Raw genomic sequence first — 17640 nt, 5'->3', positions numbered from 1 at the left:
TAAGTAATTAAAGCTATATATATTGCAATTCAAAGCTATGTTGGGACAAAATGGAAAAAATGAATCATTTAAATATAAGAGTTCAACTGTAAACAGTTAAAAACATGATACATGCTTTTTTTTTAAAAAAATAAAAAAATAAAAAAAATTATAATATTGATGTTTTTCAACCTTGTGTGAATTAATGGGGTTTGGAGTTGTACAAATGTACAGTGTTGGTTCCTTTTTTTGGCACTTCTTTATTGTAAGATATATAAATTCATAGTCATGTTAATAAAATAACATATCCAACGTTAAATGTAATGTTTTATTGTTTTATTTCACATTTTAATTATTACTACAAAATCACCCAAAGGAAAACAATTCTTAATCTAATTAAATCAGACTATCCCTCATTGTATTCCTTTCTCTATTAATTAATATTATTTAAAGAGGATTTAGATTAGACATTTTTAATTTAAGTTTTGATTTATTTTCATTTGTTTTTAAGACTTATAGAACCTAATTAATAATGCATTCCAATAAGTAATAACAAATATACAAAAATAAAATATATCGAGTTCTAATAAAACATAATGATCTTCTATATAAATTGACAATGACTTCTGACAAATATATATGGCCGATATAAATCGTTGAGTTACTATCTCTATTATCTTTTAGTGAACTATTTAACTTTAAAAAATCGTCGTACTTATTGATTGTGTTTGACTAATGCGTATAATCTATAACATAGTTATTATGAGATTACTTAAAATTCACTCTGAAAAGTCTATGGATGTGTTAGGTAATTCATTTCCCCTTTTAAATTAAAGAACTATTTTTGTTCATATGTTATGTTTTGTTTCGTTGTTTAAATGATTCCTAATTTTTATATATTTGATGGACAATTTTAAATGAAAAGCTTACTTTTCCTATGATATATATGTGTTGAAATATAGTCTATAATAAAACATATTTATTATTTGGATCATCAAAGGAAAATAATAAATGACATGTATGTTAATTTCTACACAAATATATATATCAAATACTTAAATAAGTTTCTATACTTTATTAAATTATTTTAATTAGACTTAATCTTTGAACAAATTATATTGTACCCAAATGTTAGAAACTAATTTCAAACCAAAAAAAATTAACTACAAGAGCTTGTTTGATGTAAATTTTCAAGATTCTTTTAAAATTTAATTCAATTATTTTTTATAAATTTTCTCTCTATCACATTATTATCTTTTTAATCATCAAATAATTAATTTTATCAACTAAAGTATTAAAATACATTTATTTTATCTTTAAAAAAATTATTTAAAAAAAAAAAAGTAATTTAACAAATTAAAAATTCAAATAACTTAATTTTTTATCCTACAAATATTATCGGACAAAATTAAAAAAAAAAACAAATATGAACAAACTCTTGAAAATTGACTTAGCAGACTTTGATGATTGACTGTACGTCAATAAGAAAAAAAGAAATAGTAAGAGCATACAATTATTATTATTATTATTTTAATTTCAAAACTATAAACTTTCACTTTCAATTAAAACTTTTAAATTTTATGGGAAAAAGCACTTGTGTTAGCAAACAAAAATATTTAATTTTTTTTATATATTAAGAAAAAAATAAAGAAAGTAATGATATATATATATATATAATAATAAAGAGAGAGAGAATGTTGATATATGAAGCAAATGAAAAAGTTTAATTATCCGACCAGACCACCGAGCGAGCGAGGTAGCGAGCGATTAAAGTAGGGTTGAAAATCTGGTGAGATTTGTTTACCGGCCGGCAACATGTTCCCTTCCAACCAAAACAATATTAATCAGTTAGTAGGTTTCGATTTTTCCGCTGAAAATCTCCAAGAATTTAATTATAATTATGATCACACGGATGCTTCTTTTGCTGCTGCTGCTGCTGCTGCTTCTTCTTCTTCTGATCATCAATATCAAACCTCTTTTGTTAACAATAATACTACTGTCGTTTTGGATTTCATGAATCCTACCGGTGCCGCCGGTGCCGGAGGGGCCTCTGCCTACTGGCCAAGTCAACCGGAAATGATGGAGCCGCCGGAGATGAACAACAACAACAACAACAACGACGATGGTGGCGAGAAGCAAAAGAAATTAGTTACCCACAAAGAGGTCGAGAGACAAAGGAGACAAGAAATGGCCAAACTTCATTCTTCTCTCAGAGATCTTCTTCCTCTAGAGTTCATCAAGGTATATATATAATCTTAAAACAACCTTCTTAATCCTTAAATTAGAAACTTCATTCATATATAGATCTCTTCCTTCCTTCATGCTCAACTAATTATAAGTTATAATCCAATCAAACCCTAATAATTATTAATCTTTGATCGATCAGGGAAAGAGATCAGTTGCAGACCACATGAGTGAGGCAGTGAATTACATTAGTCATCTCCAAAACAGAATAAGAGAATTGGATAATAAAAAGGAGAAACTAAAAGGAGCCGGTTCATCATCATCAAGAGGTTTCGTGAGTGTTAGCCCTTGTTCTATCGGCGTCCAAATCTTGATCTCTTGCGATCAAGATGTTCTTCTTTCAAAGGTCATTCAAGTTTTGGTTGAAGAAGGGCATGACATTGTTAGCTGTGTTTCTAATCTTGTCAATGACAAACTTCTTCACACTATTAAATCCGAGGTACCTACACTAATTATTGCAAGTTTGTTAATCCGAGTAATTAGATCCAACTCTTTTTTTTTAAATCTTAAACGAACAAGCATATAATGCTATTGGTCTAAGGTTTTAGAATTTAGAATCTCATAACTTTTATACTATGAAGTAATAGTTTATGTTATGATTTGTCTCAAGAGGAGTCGAAATTTAGAATTAAACTATTTATTTTTGAAGTATTTGATCGTAGTTTATGCTCTTTGTTACAACTAATATTTAAGTGTGACTTGCACACTAACTAGCTTAACATTTTGTGAATTAAATTAGTACCTATATAAAAATTCCTACCACTTACTCACACTAGGTTTAGGGTTTTAGTTGGCCTTATTCATTGGGTGTTTAATTCATTAGTGAGCTGATTAAGGGTATTAAATTCTTCTTAATTTGTAGGTGAATGATCCTTCTGGGATTGACATGTCTATGTTGCAACAGAAGCTGAGCTATGTTATAAATTGCAACTAATGATTGTTAATTTGGAGAGAAAATGCTTCTATTTATATACCTTTCTTTTTTGTTATAAGAAAAAAACATGCTTCTATATTTTGCTCCTAGTACTGATGATGATCATCTCATGAAGTATTGAAGTTGAATTATTATTATTATTATTATTATTAGTTTTGTGAGTTTATATATTCAATGAAATTACATTTTTGAATTAGTTTCCATGAAGCAAACTAGCTCGAATTAGGAAAGGTTGATCGATTGATTATATATTTTGCCATTTATTTATACATATGTATGATTAAATTAAGGGGAGGTGAGGTTTTTTCCTTAATTTGTTTTTTTATAATTAGCTGGCATTATCTTCATTTTTTGAAATTATTTTTTAAGAGGAAAACCTCAATCTCTAGGAGAAATGACTAATAACTCATTTTCATTTGAGGGGAAAAAATGAATCTTTTGAGGCCCCAATAATAATAACAAGCAGATCATATCTCTGATTATTTTTATATTTAAAAGGATTGAAAAAAAAAATATAATAATAAGATCCCAAATCTGTACTTAATTGCTAATTATATGACTTTGTGCGGCTAGAAAGCTAAGCCAGCATGTAAGTGGCTGATTCTAGGCTATCTCAATCTTCTTATATTTATTCTCAATTAAGTAGCAATACACTATTAATTAAGAATGAAATACATACAAAATTATGCCCTGGTCAAACTAAAGTCGGACATAGTGCATAAACGGTCGTATTCGACTCGTGCAAGTACTCGTGTTAGATTTTAAATCGCGTCGTGTCTTGACACACTCACAATATTATGATTAATGAATTCTTTCATGTCGTGTTAATTCGTGTCCACGAGTTTATTCGTAGCGTATTAACTCGTGTTTAAATTCGTGTTTTGTATTATTCTAACTAAAGTTTCGACATAATTGTGTTGTGTCGATGGCCGTTTTCATGTGTGATGTCATTTTGTGTCTTGACACACTAATGTTAATTATTTATTTATATATATATTAAATTATATTGTTAATAAAATATGATTATTAATTAATTTATTTATTTTAATTTAATAAACTTAAATTAATATAATAAGTTAATGTGTGAAATATGTTATTTAAAAAACTAATTAATATGTTAAATATGTAAGATGTATAGATATAAAAATTTTAACATAGAGTTTTATAAATAATAATTTGAGTTTTATAAATAATAATTTGAATGTTAATTATTTAAAATGCTTTTTAAAACTTATAAATATTTATTTAAATAAAATTAGATAATAATTTATAAAATTAAATAATTTATTAATTGATTAAGAATCTAAATATATTTCGAAAGACGTGTTAGTTTGAGAATGTTAATGTTAATGTAAATGTAAGTAGTTTGAAAAATAAAATGAGAAATGTGTGAGTAGCTTAGTGAACACTGGTAAAAAAAGTGTCTTTACCGACGGTTTTTCCCGAAGGTTTTGTAAACCTCTCCTAAATACTCCCGAGAGGAACAAATCCTTCGCTATTAAAAATAGATTCCGAGAGGGGTGTAAAACCCTCGGATTTATTCATTATTACCGAAAGTTCTACAAAGAACTTTCGGTTTTTACCTTCCCAAAAAACCCAAAAAAATTCTAAGTGTTGGATGTGGGTTATTTGCGAAGGGTTTTGTGAAAACCTTCGGTTTTGAAATCCCTTGGTTTTTTAATTCCGAAAGTTTTACAAAGAACCTTCGTTTTTGAAATCCCTTGGTTTTTTAATTCCGAAAGTTTTACAAAGAACCTTCGGTTTTGCTCATTAAAAAAAAATTCAAATTTTTGAAATTGGTTTTTCCGAAGGTTTTATAATAAACCCTCGGTTTTGACTAATATCAAAACCGAAAGTTTTATGAAAACCTTCGGCCTCAACCTCTATAAATACAAACCCTAACCCTTCTCTTTTTCATTCCGCTTCTCTCCTTTCTCTCTCTTCCGCCTCCGCCGCCGCCTGCCTCCTCCAAGCCGCGGGTTCTTCTCTTCAGGTAATTTGTTTGATTTGGTTTTTTTGTTTTGTTTATTGTAAGATTTAGATTTTTCTTAAGTTTGTATATATATATATATTATAGATCTAGATTTTTGTTAGTTTACGTTATTTTGTTTGATGAATATATATATATATACATATATGATCTGAAATGCATTTAGGATATGGGTGATGATTCGACATGGAAGAGACTTCGGCGTACACCGGAGAAACTGCATCCGTGTTACCAGAATCTGATAACACAATCAGAAATTGCGGCACGTGAGGAAGAGGTTAGAAAGATGACGCTTGAAATGGAACAAATCCGACTAAGGGATGCCGAAAGAGGTCGTTTGCTGAGTGAAATCAAAGCGGACCGGGCCGAAATGTCTCAGAGATTAGAGAATCTCGAACAGGAACTTGTCTTGTTGAGGAGTCGACTGAATCAACCACCCGCTCCTTCCACCCCATCTAATAATTAATTTGTAGATTTATTATGGATTTATTATGGGTTTATGACAGTTATATTTTAATATTTATGAATTATTGTTATTATGTTTGTTTGGTTTGGTTTAATATGTTTGATTAATTAATTATGTTTTTATTTACTTTTCATATTTTTTTTAAAAAAAACCGCATCGCCAAAACCGAAAGTTTATTTGAAAACCTTCGGTTTTGACCCATTATTTTAAAAATATTGAGGTAAAAACCGAAGGTTTTCAAATAAACCTTCGGTTTTGGCCTAGCATTAAAAAAATCAGATTTTTTTCTAAGTATGGGGAAGGGTAAAAACCGAAGGTTTTCAAATAAACCTTCGGTTTTGGCCTAGCATTAAAAAAATCAGATTTTTTTCTAAGTATGGGGAAGGGTAAAACCGAAGGTTTTCAAATAAACCTTCGGTTTTGGCCTAGCATTAAAAAAATCAGATTTTTTTCTAAGTATGGGGAAGGGTAAAAACCGAAGGTTTTCAAATAAACCTTCGGTTTTGGCCTAGCATTAAAAAAATCAGATTTTTTTCTAAGTATGGGGAAGGGTAAAACCGAAGGTTTTCAAATAAACCTTCGGTTTTGGCCTAGCATTAAAAAAATCAGATTTTTTTCTAAGTATGGGGAAGGGTAAAAACCGAAGGTTTTCAAATAAACCTTCGGTTTTAACTATGTTCAGGACCGAGAGTTATATGTAAATCCTTCGCAAATACACATAAAAAACGAAAGTTAATGTTATAACTTTCGGTTTTGACAATTCCTAATTTGTTAAATTATTTTGTTTTTAAGCCACTAATCTTAACTCCTAACTAATATAATCAAGTGTGAGTTATATTTAAAAAATGAATATTGTGTTTAATGTTGAAATGTTTATGATTGTGTTTGATTATTATAGAGAAGTGTATTTATATATGTTTGAATGTTTATGTTTGATTATGTTAAGAATGTGTTTAATGTTTGATCATATGGATTGTACAATATTGTAAGGATAACAAATGTGTTAAATCGATGTTGTTTAAGGTCATTAGAAGGTGAGAAACAAAAGAATTTAACAAATTTGGAAGTGATAAAACCGAAAGTTAAATATTTAACCTTCGGAATTATCCATCTAAACCGAAAGTTGTATATATAACTTTCGGGTTTTATACTTCTCAAGACCGAAAGTTATATATACAACTTTCGTTTTTTATGTGTATTTGCGAAGGTTAAGTATATAACTTTCGGTTTTTATATTTTCAATTTTTTAAATTAGAGTATTTTTTCTTTCCAATATAGACTCCTAACTAATATAATCTAGTGTGAGTTATATTTTAAAAATTTATATTGTGTTTTATGTTGAAATGTTTATGATTGTGTTTTATTAATATAGAGAAGTGTATTTGAATGTTTATGTATGATTATGTAAAGAATATGTGTAATGTTTGATCATATGGATTGTGCAATATTGTAAGGATAACAAATGTGTTTAATCAATGTTGTTAAAGGTCATTAGTAGGTGAGAAACAAAAGAATTTAACAAATTTGGAAGTGATAAAACCGAAAGTTAAATATTTAACCTTCGGAATTATAAGGGTGAAAACCGAGAGTTGTATATAAAACTCTCAGGTTTTAAGTGAAAACCGAGAGTTGTATATAAAACTCTCGGGTTTTAATAAGGGTCAAAACCGAGAGTTGTATATATAACTCTCGGGTTTTAATAAGAGTAAAACCGAGAGTTATATATACAACTCTCGGGTTTTAATAAGGGTAAAACCGAGAGTTATATATATAACTCTCGGAAATTATAACATAAAATTAAAAAACGGGCGCCTCTTTCTCTTCTTTTCCCGATTTCATTTCCCTCTTCTCCTCTCATCTCCGCCGCACTCAAGTCTCTCCCCGACGAACAAGCCGCCGCGCGTTCTTCTGCCGAAGACCTTGCGCCGCCGACCTGCCGAAGACGTTGCGCCGCCGCCCTGCCGAAGACCACCGATTATTTTGAAGAATAGCCCTCTGCCGCCGCCGGAACGTGAAGAAAATCCTCTGCCGCCGCCGCCGCCGCCCTGCAAGGTTAGTTTTTTATTTATTTTGCAATTATGTTAGATTATTGTTAGATTCTTGTTAGATTTGGGTTGATTATGTTAGATTATTGAAATTAGGTTAGATTAGGGTTTGATTTTTGCAATTAGGTTAGATTCATTTTAGATTCTTGTTAGATTTGGGTTGATTATGTTAGATTATTGTTAGATTATTGAAATTAGGTTAGATTATTGTTAGATTTTTGCAATTAGGTTAGATTATTGTTAGATTATGTATATATTATTGTTAAATTAGGTTATAAGTTTAAGATTAGGTTATTGTTAGTATGATTTGGGTTTATTTTTGATTGTGGTTGGTATGATTTGGGTTTAATTTTGATTTAGGTTTGATTGTGGTTGGTATGATTTGGGTTTAATTTTGATTTAGGTTTGATTGTGGTTGGTATGATTTGGGTTTAATTTTGATTTAGGTTTGATTGTGGTTGGTATGATTTGGGTTTAATTTTGATTTAGGTTTGATTGTGGTTGGTATGATTTGGGTTTGATTTTGATTTAGGTTTGATTGTGGTTGGTATGATTTGGGTTTAATTTTGATTTAGGTTTGATTGTGGTTGGTATGATTTGGGTTTAATTTTGATTTAGGTTTGATTGTGGTTGGTATGATTTGGGTTTAATTTTGATTTAGGTTTGATTGTGGTTGGTATGATTTGGGTTTAATTTTGATTTAGGTTTGATTGTGGTTGGTTTGATTTGTGTTAGATGTTGTTTCATTTAGGTTTTGGTTTGATTTTGTTTTGATTGTGATTGGTTTGATTGTGATTTGGGTGTAATTTATTGTTTTTAGGTTTGGATTACGAATTTCAGCCGCCCCCTGCCCGCCCGTCAATCTACATTCGCTGCTCTTCTTCGTTGCTCTTTTGGTGCAAGGTTAGTTCTTCATGTTAGATTTAAGTTTGATTTTTCGATTATGTTTATGTTAGATTAGTTTGATTATGTTAGCTTTTCATGTTAGATTTTTGTTTGATTTGATTTATGTTAGATTAGGTATTAAGTTTGTTAGATTATGCTGGATTAGATTGGGATTGAATTAGAATTGATTGTAGGTTAGAATTGTTAAATGCAATGAATTATGTATGAATAAAATTATGTTGGATTAGAATTGATTGTTTCAAAAGGTGTATGAATGATATAATTCTAGATGATATGTATGTTGAATTTTGGTTGGATAATGATAGATTAGTTAGAAATTATGTTAACATTATGTAAGCCTAATTAATTTAGACAAATGTAAGTAATTAATAATGCGGGTTGTTTTCCATTTTATTAGAAATATGGAAGTACCCGATAAAAGCTGGATGACCTTACGTCGAGATCATCCAGATTACGAGGAAGGTGTTGACAAATTCCTCGAGTATGCTGTTAGGAATACATCCCGACAAACCGTGAAATGTCCCTGCGTGAAATGCTTGAACACGCCGTTTATGGAAATAGACGAAGTCAAGACTCACCTCATCGTTTATGGAATAAATATTCATTATGAGTATTGGTATTTTCATGGAGAAAAGAGACGTACTACTCAAGTGGTTAATGAAGATGTCGATGAAGATGCCGATGACTTCGATGATGATGATGATGACGATGATCAGTCGGAGGATGCCGTGCCGGAATTCAACGATGCGAGACCGGAGATGAATAATACAGTTAATGAAGAGGTCAACGAAGAACGTTATATGCACGAATTTATAAACGATATGTTCCCCAACGTTAATGACGGCCCGGATAACGATGAACCAGTCGAAGATGCGCATAGATTTTATAAATTGCTTGATGATTGCAAACGGCCATTGTATGAAGGTGCTCGAATAACGAAATCATCGGCACTACTGAAACTACTTCACATAAAAAATGTATGTCAATGGACGAATTCTTCGTTCGATATGTTGCTGCGTCTGCTTAAAGACTACATATTACCGATTGACGCTCAATTGCCAAACTCGTACTACGAAAGTAAAAAATTCATTACTGATATCGGGCTAAAATATGACAAGATAGACGCATGTAAGAACAACTGTATGCTATTTTGGAAGGACGACATAAATGAAGATTCTTGCAGAGTTTGCGGTATTTCAAGATGGAAAGTCGACCAAACAAGTGGGACAGTTCGGGAGAAGCAAAACGGGAAATTCATTCCAAAAAAGGTGTTGAGATATTTCCCTTTAATACCAAGACTGCAAAGACTATACATGTCCTCAAAAACGGCTCCAATGATGAGATGGCATAAAGAAGGAAGAGTTGACAGTGATACGTTGAGACACCCCGCTGATTCCTTAACTTGGAAGACGTTTGATGAAAATTATACAGAGTTTGCTTCAGAATCCCGAAACGTAAGACTTGGTTTATCAAGCGATGGATTTCAACCATTTGCAAATGGGAAAAAATCATACAGTGTTTGGCCGGTAATTCTCGTCCCTTATAATGTGTCACCCACGACTTGCATGGATTCTAGCAATTTCATTTTATCTATGTTAATTCCGGGTCCAAAGAGTCCGGGAGATGCAATTGACATATTTCTCCAGCCATTGATCGATGAGTTGCATGAACTGTGGCAAACAGGTGTGAAAACGTTTGATGCACACACATCGCAATACTTTAACATGCGAGCGGCGTTGTTGTGGACCATTAACGACTTTCCCGCATACGCGAATTTATCAGGCTGGAGTACGAAAGGTAAATTTGCTTGTCCTTGTTGTAACAACGACACGGTATCCCTTCGATTGGTCCATGGTTCCAAACAATGTTACTTGGGTCATAGACGTTTCCTTCCACCGAAGCACAAATACAGAAGGGATAAAGAGTCGTTTGATGGTCGAACTGATTATAGGGATCCCCCTAGATTGTTAACGGGCCAAGAAAGTTATGAGCAAGCACGAGACCTAGAAGACATTATTCTTAGTGCGGATATGAGCAAGAGAACCAAGATATATCATGAAACGCGGGGCGACAATTGGAACAAACTTAGCATTTTCTTCCGTCTACCTTATTGGAAATCGCTATTATTGAGACATAATTTGGATGTGATGCATATTGAGAAAAATATCTGTGATAGCGTGTTGGGAACAATAATGAATGTGAAAGAGAAGACTAAGGATGGTCCTAAAGCTCGTAAAGACTTATAACTCTTGGGCATAAAATCATGGTTACATCCTATAAATGATGAAGGAGTTGTTCATTATCCAGAAGCGCCTTTCACTTTGACATCCGAAAATAAAATACGTCTTTGTAACTTCTTGAAAGATCTCAAGTTGCCTGATGGGTTTTGCTCAAATATCGGGGGTTGTGTAAATTTGGAAGAGAAAAAACTTTCGGGATTAAAGAGTCATGATTGTCACATTTTGTTGGAATATCTAATTCCTTTAGCAACTCGTGGATTGCTTCCAGAGTATGTGTATGATGCGTTAGTAAATTTGTCTCGTTTCTTTCGGTTGTTGTGCTTCAAAGAGTTGTTTCAAGAGGACCTGGAACAATTGTACATGGATATTACATTGACACTTTGCAAATTTGAAATGATTTTTCCGCCTTCAATCTTCGACATCATGATGCATCTCCCGGTTCACTTGTCATTTGAGGCTTTGCTTGGAGGACCTGTTCAGTATCGATGGATGTATCCCTTTGAACATTACATGGGTACAATGAAAAGATATTTGCGGAATAATAATCACCCTGAAGCCTCTATAAGCGAGAGTTATCTTGTTAACGAAAGTATTAGCTTATGTGCCAGGTATATGGAGGAACAAGATCAAGAAAATGCACAACCTGAAATCTCGGGGATTTCAATATTTGCATCATTGGAAGACCTATCCAACGGAAAAGTATACAACTTGGATTATATAGATCGAGTGACAGCTCATTCTTACATTTTGAAAAATTGTCCCGAAGCAGAACCTTTTTACATGTAAGTTTCAAAGTTGCTGTTACTAATTAGCATTAAAGAGTGTTACTAATTAGCATTCGATCTATTTGCAGAGATTATAACAACGAGTCCAGTGGAGAAACGTTTGCCGCATATTTCAAGCATCGAGTGAGTAAATTACAAACCATATATCCTAACTCTTTTTATTCATATTAACAACTACATTTCGGATACATATATAGGTCGCCCATTTAGCAGAAAGTAACGACATATCAAGAGACCTCAAGATCTTAGGAGAAGGTCCAAGTATGTACTCGTCTATGTATGTTTGGTGTAAAGTAAATGGATTCAAATTCTGTACAGAAAAACACGACGAAGGTTTGACAACTCAAAATAGTGGGGTGGTTGTTGAGGGATACAACGGATCTGAAACTATGTCATACTACGGAGTTTTGACGGATATAATCGAATTACAATACTATTCTCACAAACGAGTTGTTTTATTCAAGTGTAAGTGGTTTGATACACACTCGGGGGAGCTAGGAGTGAAAGTGGATAAATATGGCTTCGTAAGTGTAAATGTAAACCGAATATTGAAAACGCAAAGTCAAGACCCGTATATATTGGCGAGTCAAGCAAAACAAGTATTCTACGCCCCTGATATGTCAGCCCGACCCGGTTGGAAGATTGTGACAAAAATAAAACCCCGGTTTACAAACATATAGTTCAGATTAATTAATTAGGTAGATTTAATTATGTTTTTAACTTTAAATTCATTTTTATTACTACTTTATTTCAAGTATTCACTCATTTTTATTAATGGTGTGAATTAAGAATGTCTGAAGGTCCTAAAACAACTTGGAAGAGTATGAGGAAGACACCCAAGAAATTGGATAAGAGTTACCAAAACCTACTTGCCCAATCCGAGTCGTTAAAGCAACGAGGATCGTCTTCGAGAGACCAACCACCGATTCCTGTGGTCCCGATAGCTACTGCACCTCCCCGAACATACGAGACTGAAGACGATATTGATGACATCGCAGAGTATATAGAGAGCACATTCGCTGATAACGTGCCTAGCGATGAGGCTGAAGACGAGGGTCTTGAGGAGCCTATCGAGGAGCAGGATGACGAGGAGGAGCACGGGACCACTCCCGACCCATCATCGACAGGTATTTCGTTTACAAATTAGTTAGTGTTTCAATTGATTGACATATTTAATTAAGATTTTGATAATTTCGAAGAATCTTCTGCCCGCAAGAGACGGGGGAAGAACAAGAATATTGCGCTGTCTAAGAGGCTAGCGGGGACGAGGATCCCTCTAACGTTTAGAGAGAAGGATGGGAGGCCAGGCGGTACAGACGTGGGAAGGACACTGTGGTCTAGACATGTGGGGTCGATTATCCGGAGCCCCGCAGCCGTCTCACACCGTCTTCTCAAGTGGAAGGCTTTAAGTGCAGACCAATTGGATTCACTGTGGACTGCTATCAAGGTTAATAATTATTACTTGATTATACATTACGTCATTAAATAATTATTTTTCACATTTGGATGTTATTTTTTTCAGGATCCGTTCAAGCGACTAATGGTGACATTGACTCTTTTCGAACGAGGGGGTTGGGACACGCCAATCAGATATGGGATAGATGGCGGTCGGATTTGAACAAGAATTATATCCGCGTCCACAAAGGAGACGAGGCGGCGGTACTGGCTAATCCTCCACCGGACTACGATCGAGATGATTGGGAGTTTGTGTGTCGCAACCATTTCTTCACAGAAACGTTTAAGGTACGGTTTCATAATTCAAATAAGAGTTGATATTAATTAATCTAACTTCATTTGTTATTTCAAATACAGAGACACAGTACTACAAATATGAAGAATCGGAAGAATCTGAAATTCCCACATCGAACGGGAAGTAGACCGTTTGCACAAATTGAAGACGAGTTGGTAAGTACATTATTTGTAATAACTTAATATAAAGATTGTTATTAATTATATAAATCATTTATTTCAACAGGCGATTGAAATGGGACGGCCACCGTCTGTAATTGAAGTATTCAAGAGGACCCGTACACCAAAACCGACACAAGAAAACCCAACACCCGTCCCGGACGAACACGTGCAAGAGAAAATTGTAAGTGAATTGAATATGCCTAGTTTTTTTATTATAGAAATGATATTTTATTTTAATTGTGCAGGCTGAGATGGAGGAGGTTGTTAGTAACGAACCGGGAATATCTGATTTTGAATTGACGGAGAGGGTGTTCGGACAACAAAAACACGGGGTCGTCTTCGGAATGGGATCAGGCGTCCGACCCACACACTTTCGTGAGGATCGTCGTAGTGGAAACAGTTCACAGCGAAACAATGAGCGATTGTTAGAAGAGAATCAAATGATGAAGCTCAAGCTGGAGGAACTGGAGAAGAGGGATGAAGAAAGAAGGCGCAGAATGGATGAAATGAAAGCGGAAAATGAAGAAATTGTGGAAAGAATGGAGAGGGAGAAGTTAGAGATGAACGCAAGAATGGAGAGAATAGAATTGTATATGAGGCAAGGACCACCTCCTCCCCCCACAAGCTAAGGTAGTTTCGATTCAAAACATTTTTTCATTAGTGGTTGGATTTAGAACAGATTGTTCGGAATATTAGTTTGGTGTCGAATTTTGTAATGTTCATGATCAATTAATGTGATCGTTTAATGTATGTTGAATTTCTTTTATCATTGATATATTGGTTTGGTGGCTGAACAGGTTTTGGTTGCGAAAAAAATAATCCGCACATTTTTAAAAATTTACATGAAAAAACCGAAAGTAAAAATGAAATCTCTCGGGTTTTCTCTTTGTTGAAAAACCGAGAGATATTAGAAAACTCTCGGTTTTCAGCCGAAGAGAAAACCGAGAGTTATATGAAAAACCCTCGGTTTTTCCACAAAGAGAAAAACCGAAGGTTCTTTGTAAAACCCTCGGTTTTTCCACAAAGAGAAAAACCGAAGGTTCTTTGTAAAACCCTCGGTTTTTCCACAAAGGGAAAAACCGAAGGTTCTTTGTAAAACCCTCGGATTTTCCACAAAAGAGAAAACCGAAAGTTCTATGTAAAACCCTCGGTTTTTCCACAAAAGAGAAAACCCGAGAGTTCTTTGTAAAACCCTCGGTTTTTCCCAAAAGAGAAAAACCGAAGGTTCTTTGTAAAACCCTCGGTTTTTCCACAAAGAGAAAACCCGAGAGTTCTTTGTAAAACCCTCGGTTTTCCAAAAGAGAAAAATCCGAAAGTTTTACTATAACTCTCGGTTTTTCTCTTTGTGGAAATCCCGAGAGAGTCAATACCGAGGGATGGCGAGAGTTACTAAATCCTTCGGTAAGGTCTCTTTACCGAGAGTTATATGCTCAAAACCGAGAGTTTTAACTCTCGGTTTTGACCACTTTTTCACCAGTGGAAGGAAATAAGAACGGTATGTAAAAATTATATTATAATTTAATGAAAAAAGTGGGTATAAATTATAAATATATATTATTACATTATTAAAATTAAATTATTATCATATATTTATTATTTAATGTACTAATAATAAATAATTTATAAAATAATTTTAAATTAAAAAAACTAATAAAATTAATATATGAGAGAATTATTAGGAGACTCACTCTTCTATTTATATATTTTATTTTTTTTATTATATTTTGTTTTAAATTATATTATTTAAGTTAATATTTTATTTTAATTTAATATGTTTAGTTTTAATTATATATATTATATTTATAAAATTAAATAATTTATTAATTGAATGAGAATGTAAATTGATTTAGATAAAATGTTAATGTAAAGTTAAGTAGTTTAGGTAATTTGACTAATTGTGTTTATGTTATACTCGTGCTCGTGTTGTGTCTATACTCGTGTCGTGTCCATGTCGACTCGTGATTGTATTACGATCGCATAAACTCGTAATCGTGTCGTGATCATGTTGTCTCGTGCTTATATTGAGTCCAACCTACGATTCGAGTGAGATAATATTGTATTGTGTTGTTCCGTACTAATATCATGTTGTATATTGATCCAACTCATTGACCAACTCTAAACCAAACTAATGGTTTGAAAATCTTAAAAAATTAAAACATTAACCACGAGATCTACCTTCGCTAAAACCTTAAACCTCCGTTTATTAAAACATAGCCTTTATTGCTAAAGGCATCATTAGTATGGCATAGAAACCGTTGTTATTAGTGTTGAGGCTAAACAATTTACCGGCTGAATTTTATTTTATAAGATACTAAAAATGATCACATTTAAATTCGAAATAATATTAAATCTACATGAGAGGAGTTTGGGCTCTCGATCACGGGCAGTCGACGCATATGCGGTGACTTGATTAAGGGAACCCACCCAAGCCGTTGACATACAAAATTGTTCATCTAAACTTGTAATGAATGATACTTAATCAAAACTTGTCATCTAAACTCAATTTGGATTGTGAATCAAACTATTATCATTTATCAACATTCATAATAAGATCTTAATTAATTCTTCATAATAAAATCTTAAGCATATTGCAACAAGCACGCTCAGTTTGGATTCAGTTGTCCAAAACAGCAAGTTCTTAAATAATTAAGTATGAATTTACTTAATTCATAGAATTTCAGATTCAAACCAAATCCATAATGAATTTCAAATTCCTCTTTAGTGGGATATATACATCCACACTCTGAGTTCATTATTTTCATGAAATGAAACATAAAGCATGTCAAACAGTTTATATATAACAGAAAATAAGTTTGTGCTGCCATTGATCGTGTATGGGTAAATGACGCAGAATAAAATATTGTCAAGTGATAAACTTATATAAATAATGAGAAGATTTATATGAAAGATACATGTAAGAAAGAGGGACCTTAAAATGGAAGAATAATTTCAATGATTATTTACTAAATAAATGAAAATAACTCTATATTTAATTTGTTGTTAAGATTCCATAAATGATTCAAACAATTGAAGGGTATAACTTATCAGTAGGGTCAATTCAAAACATTGGGTAGTTCGGATTGAGTTTTTCTTTGGAACCTGCAGGTTATTTACAAAATTAATAAAGGTATTTTTTTTTTTTTTTTTTTTTGTAAGATTTAAAAGATATTAATATATAATGATAGATAAAAAATAATAATTTAAAATATTAAAATATTTAATATTTTAATTAATAATATTTTTTTTTAAATTATTCAAATAACTTAAATGGGACAAAGGACCCAATGTTATATATTTGACTGTTACTATAAGTCTAAATGGTATGTTTTTCCGTTTATTTGTAATAATATATATAGTAATTCATGACATGTTTTTATTTATTTTATTTTTTATTTAAAGAAACTAGTATCACCTCGTTGTCATGGTTTTCACTTTTACTTATCCAATAATTACTAGTCCTTTGGAACAACTTTTTGTCACTAACATAATATTTAATTAAGTAAATTAAATTATTTTTGTTAATAATAATAGAAAAACTATTATATTTATTCTACCAACATAAATATACAAACATGAAATGAAAAATAAAAATAAATGGTATCAATTAAAAAAAAAAAATACATTTTTGCTTCTCCCTGTGAGGAGTAGGGATCAGGCAACCTTGACGGGAAAGAGGCAACCTATCTTACTAATAATAATAAGGGTTGCGATAGGCAACATATAGCTTAATTGCGAACCGGCCCAACCGCAAAAAAGAAAGAAATCGTTGTTGGTGCTGACTTGGTAGCTATTTTTTTTTGCTTAAGTACCTTTACTTCAGTCGATAGCAAAGACAAGCTTTATAGGTAAAATGATTGAATAGTATGTTGATGGATGTACTTCATAGTTGAGCTGTACCTTCCTCGGATGTCAAATTAATGGGACGATGTACAGCCGTTTCTCTTTTGTTCTTCACTTTTTTTTTTTTTGAAGGAGTGGAATGCAGCCAAAAAAAGACGTTAAGAAGCGGTCGATAGCAGAGTCCGAGGTGGAAACTTTCCTGCCTTAGTTTAATTCTTGTTTTTGTGTTTGAAATCTTTTTAAGAATATGATTTTTATCTTTTATTTTTTAAATGCGAAGGTTTTTTGTATTGAATCTTC

At 32.4% G+C, this 17640-nt stretch overlaps 1 protein-coding gene across 1 annotated transcript; it reads left to right on the top strand.

The window, feature by feature from the left end:
• The first annotated feature begins 1794 nt into the window (after positions 1 to 1794).
• On the top strand, positions 1795 to 3157 carry LOC124929786 (transcription factor bHLH118-like). Its single transcript, XM_047470179.1, has 3 exons — positions 1795 to 2220; positions 2366 to 2662; positions 3086 to 3157. Exons 1-3 carry the CDS (start codon positions 1795 to 1797, stop codon positions 3155 to 3157), a joined length of 795 nt encoding a protein of 264 aa, XP_047326135.1.
• The last annotated feature ends 14483 nt before the right edge of the window (positions 3158 to 17640 follow it).

Source organism: Impatiens glandulifera, chromosome 3 (assembly GCF_907164915.1).
Source record: "Impatiens glandulifera chromosome 3, dImpGla2.1, whole genome shotgun sequence".
Classification (NCBI taxonomy): Eukaryota; Viridiplantae; Streptophyta; class Magnoliopsida; order Ericales; family Balsaminaceae; genus Impatiens; species Impatiens glandulifera.
The sequence above is the reverse complement of the archived record's forward strand: the minus strand, read 5'-3'. Positions and strand labels throughout refer to the sequence as shown.

Coding starts and splice junctions, on each gene's coding strand:
- LOC124929786 (XM_047470179.1), top strand. CDS start 1,795: ATGTTCCCTTCCAACCAAAACAATATTAATCAGTTAGTAGGTTTCGAT. Junction 2,221..2,365: donor TTCCTCTAGAGTTCATCAAG/GTATATATATAA, acceptor TTGATCGATCAG/GGAAAGAGATCAGTTGCAGA. Junction 2,663..3,085: donor TTCACACTATTAAATCCGAG/GTACCTACACTA, acceptor CTTAATTTGTAG/GTGAATGATCCTTCTGGGAT.